Source organism: Cibotium barometz, chromosome 47 (genome assembly GCF_041138505.1).
Source record: "Cibotium barometz isolate CiBa-2024 chromosome 47, ASM4113850v1, whole genome shotgun sequence".
Lineage (NCBI taxonomy): Eukaryota > Viridiplantae > Streptophyta > Polypodiopsida > Cyatheales > Cibotiaceae > Cibotium > Cibotium barometz.
Window position 1 is genome coordinate 15,389,286 of NC_141092.1, and position 3,833 is coordinate 15,393,118.

At 44.9% G+C, this 3,833-nt stretch overlaps 1 protein-coding gene across 1 annotated transcript; it reads left to right on the plus strand.

Annotated features, from left to right (window-relative positions):
• The first annotated feature begins 650 nt into the window (after positions 1–650).
• LOC147611404 (GTP cyclohydrolase 1-like) lies at positions 651–3,127 on the plus strand. Its single transcript, XM_086784483.1, has 2 exons — positions 651–1,087; positions 1,625–3,127. The coding sequence occupies exons 1-2, from the start codon at positions 784–786 to the stop codon at positions 2,995–2,997; spliced, it is 1,677 nt and encodes a 558-aa protein (XP_086640609.1). The 5' UTR covers positions 651–783; the 3' UTR covers positions 2,998–3,127.
• Positions 3,128–3,833: the final 706 nt, after the last annotated feature.

Genomic DNA, 3,833 nt, shown 5'->3' on the forward strand with positions numbered 1-3,833 from the left:
CTTCCATTGTATGACATAAGTAGAGATTGATAAGAAGTCGACTGTTTATCCACACCCACATCTTCCATGGGGGTTGTACCTAACTGCTTGCATTGCAAAGAGGGATTCCTTACCTACGTGCACCCTCCAAGTGCCATGATGGGTGGGTGACATAGAACTTGCAAACTTCATACAAAAGACTTGCAAATTTAGTGCTTTTAAGAGAAGAGTAATGTGTGGCTTAGAACTTATGAGCATCTTAGTTAGAAAGAAAATAAAGTTTTGGGAGGGCCTATCTGAAATATGGTTCTCTTTGGGTGGTTGTATAGGGGAGTGGGGACATGGGTACAAAACAAGCAGGGCCCTTTTGAACCACCAGGATCATGGATGGGTACTTTTGAGCCATCTTAGCATATAAATATAAAAATATATATATATCTCACACACACACACGCTCTATCTCTCTCTATCCACACACACGCTCTATCTCTCTCTATCATGGATGGGCCATCTTAGCACCTTAGCTTGGGTGCCAAGCATGCACCCAAGCACACCCCCCACAACTCTCTCTCTCTCAACACACACACACACACACACACACACACACACACTCTCTCTCTCTCTCTCTCTCTCTCTCTCTCTCTCTCTGACACACACACACCTCAAACTTCAAAAAAGAGAAGGAAAAGAGGCTGTTGGTAGTGACCCCCTCTTCAATGGCCAGAATTGCATAACATTTGTGCTCCGCCCATTGGTCATCTACTCTCCCAAAACCTGTATCTGAATTTGGGAGGCGACAAGAGAATGGGGGTTCTCAGCAATGGTTGCAAGCTGGGTACCTTCAGCAACGGCTTCGAGTCTGCAGTTCTCTGCGCAGAGAGTAATGGGTGTCGTGATGAATCTGTGGAGGGGGAGGGAGAGGAGGCTGTGGCTGGGTCCGGCCTGTCTAGCGCCTCTTCTACCGATCTGGAGGAGCTTGTGGAGGACGGCGCCGACATGGTAGAAGCTGTGCAGGTGCTTCTGCAGGGCCTCGGCGAAGATGTCCACCGCGTAGGCCTCATCAAGACTCCCCTTCGTGTAGCCCGCGCCTTGGCTTTCGCCACAAAAGGTACTGCCTCCCTGCATCCATCATCTCTGCATTCATTCCTCCTTTTTCATCCTGCCTGAGATTTCAATCCGGATCTCTGTTATTTTAGGTTTTCCAGACGCGTGTCTTTAGTCATTTTAGGGTTTCCATTAACCTGTAGTTAGCCATTTTAGGGTTCCCACGCATTCGTAGTTAGTCATTTCAGGGTTTTCATGTACCTGTTGCTTGTCATTTTAGGGTTTCCATGTGCCTGTTACTAGTGATTTTAGTGTTTCCGTCTACCTGTAACTGGTTATTTTAGAGTTTCCATGTACCTCCCTTCAGCTAACTGTAGGGTTGTATCCATCCCTGTCTATCTTTACCTACTATCTTTTTTTAGGTTTGCGTATGGTGTCTCAGGGTTTATTTGTAATTATTCAAGGTTTTACTTTAGCAATCTGTTGTTTTCAAGTTTTCTTGTAGCCCATTGATTTACTAGATGTAGCTTCTTTGTCATTGAGTCACTGCTCTCAAGAAAATCTGCACCTCCAATATTGAGATGCTTCCAATGACGAACAGGTTACCGGCAAGTGGCAAAAGATGTTATTGGTGATGCGTTGTTTCCGGAAGCTGGTGTAGAAGCTGGGTTTGGCTTTGCAGGAGGCTTTGGTGGCATGGTTGTAGTCCGGAGTATTGATTTGTTCTCCTTGTGTGAAGCCTGTCTTCTTCCTTTCAAGGTATGCTGTCACATAGCCTACATTTCTTCTGGGCTTCAAGTGGTGGGATTGAGCAAGCTCCCCCGTGTTGCTGATATGTTTGCTCGAAGGCTTCAGAACCCACAAACTCTAGCCGAGCAGATCTGTCAAGGCCTGGCTGAGACAATCAAGCCACTAGGAGTTGCTGTTGTCTTGCAGAGCTTGCATCTTCCTGTGCCAGGTGTTCATCATGATGTGAACACTAAAAAAGGTTTGTTTTTACATCCAACCCTCAGCTTTGCCGGAAAAGGCCAGTTTGAGGATAAAAACAGTGATGCCTGGATGGAGTTCCTAGCAATGTTGCAGCTGGAAGGTATCTTCGTCGACAGGGCAGATGCTGCTGAGTGCAATGGCTCAGCTAAAAAGATGTGGTGCCCTTGCCTTCCTCTTGATATGGACACCATTGATGCAAATCACACAACATATGGGCCATCTTATAGTAATGGCAACAGTAAAAGGGTAAACGGTGACAATGGCACACATTACAATTCATCTCTTTCATCTGCATCTGCAAAATCAGTTGAAAAGGTCTCTGCTATGGTGGCTGCTGTCGAAGTCATCCTTGAATCGTTAGTAGAAGGTACCACGAAAGAGGAGCTTCGCCCTACAGCAAAGTGCTTCACTAGGTGGCTTTTAAATTTCAAAAGAGGGCATCAAGACTCTGAACTTGCAGTCAAAGATAATGGTATCAACCGGACACTAACGAGCATGAATAGGTATGGCAGCATTAGGGTGTCTTCAAAAGCTGAGTTTTCTGTCAACTTGACAAGGGATGCAGTTCCTAGTAGTGGTTTCTTGGCTGAGCTTGATGCCCCATTTTGTTCTCTCTGTGAGCATCATCTTTTGCCCTTCTTTGGCAAAGCCCATGTTGGCTATTTTGCAACTGAAGCTACTCCAGAGGTCATCGACAGGTCGGCTGTTTTGGAGATTGTTGAAATTGAAAGCCATAAACTTCAGGTTCAAGAACGGTTGTCCAAGGAGATAGCAGAAGCATTTACGCACAGGTTCAATGTACGGAGTATCATCGTTGTTCTGGAAGCCAGCCATATCTGTATGGTTTCTAGGGGTGTTGAGAAGCTAGGTAGCAGCACTGTCACTGTTGCTGTATTTGGGCATTTTGCCACAGATGTCTCAGCAAAGGCAGCATTTCTCAAAAAGATCTCTAGTAGTAGAAGTGTTAAAAGGACTTGTAATTAAGTCACAAGGTTGGGTCAGGTCTCTAATGCACCTGTTCTCAAAAAAATGTGCCTTAATAATTCTTTGTTTCTTATTGGAAAATTTCTTTCATGACAAGGAATAAAGGATTACATGAGAGATTACGTCAAAAGTGGTTCTTGTAATGTTACATGGGATGCAGAAGTTCCTTGATTAAGGCATGCGATTATTGATTTTGGTGCATTAATCTGCTATATTATAATAATGAATAGAGTACACTGCAGATTTGATTCTTGACCTGAGAATACGTTCTTCCTTGTTGGGTTAACTGATGGCCTGTGAATTGGGGCTGAGCTGGAGGGGGGAGTTTGCTAATTCGAGCAAGAACTCTGCAGGGGGTAGATTGCCTTGTGTGTGCTGCAACTCCCGTATTCCTGTTTGCAGGGATGAAACAAAGCACTGATTGACGTGTGTTTCCTCTATTGAAGAGATTTCAATTGTCTTGGATGACTGAGTGAGGAAGAGGAGGGGCATTTAAATAGGGCAATTTGTCCCCTTGGATTGCCTTGTGTGTGCTGTGACTCCTGTATTCCTGTTTGCAAGGATGAAGCAAAGCACTGATTGACGTGTGTTTCCTCTATTGAAGAGATTTCAATTGTCTTGGATGACTGAGTGAGGAAGAGGAGGGCAATTTGACCCCTTGCAAAGCTGGTCAAGTAGGTCATGGGCAGGTCGGCCGTTTTTTATGCTGGTTGTTGGGCTTTATATGGACCTTAATCAGCCTTTAATCATTGCTGATTGTAAAATGTGTTGGGTGCCCAAACCTGGTTGGCACATAGGACTACCTGGCTCTAAACAGGATGCCTAATTAAAATTTC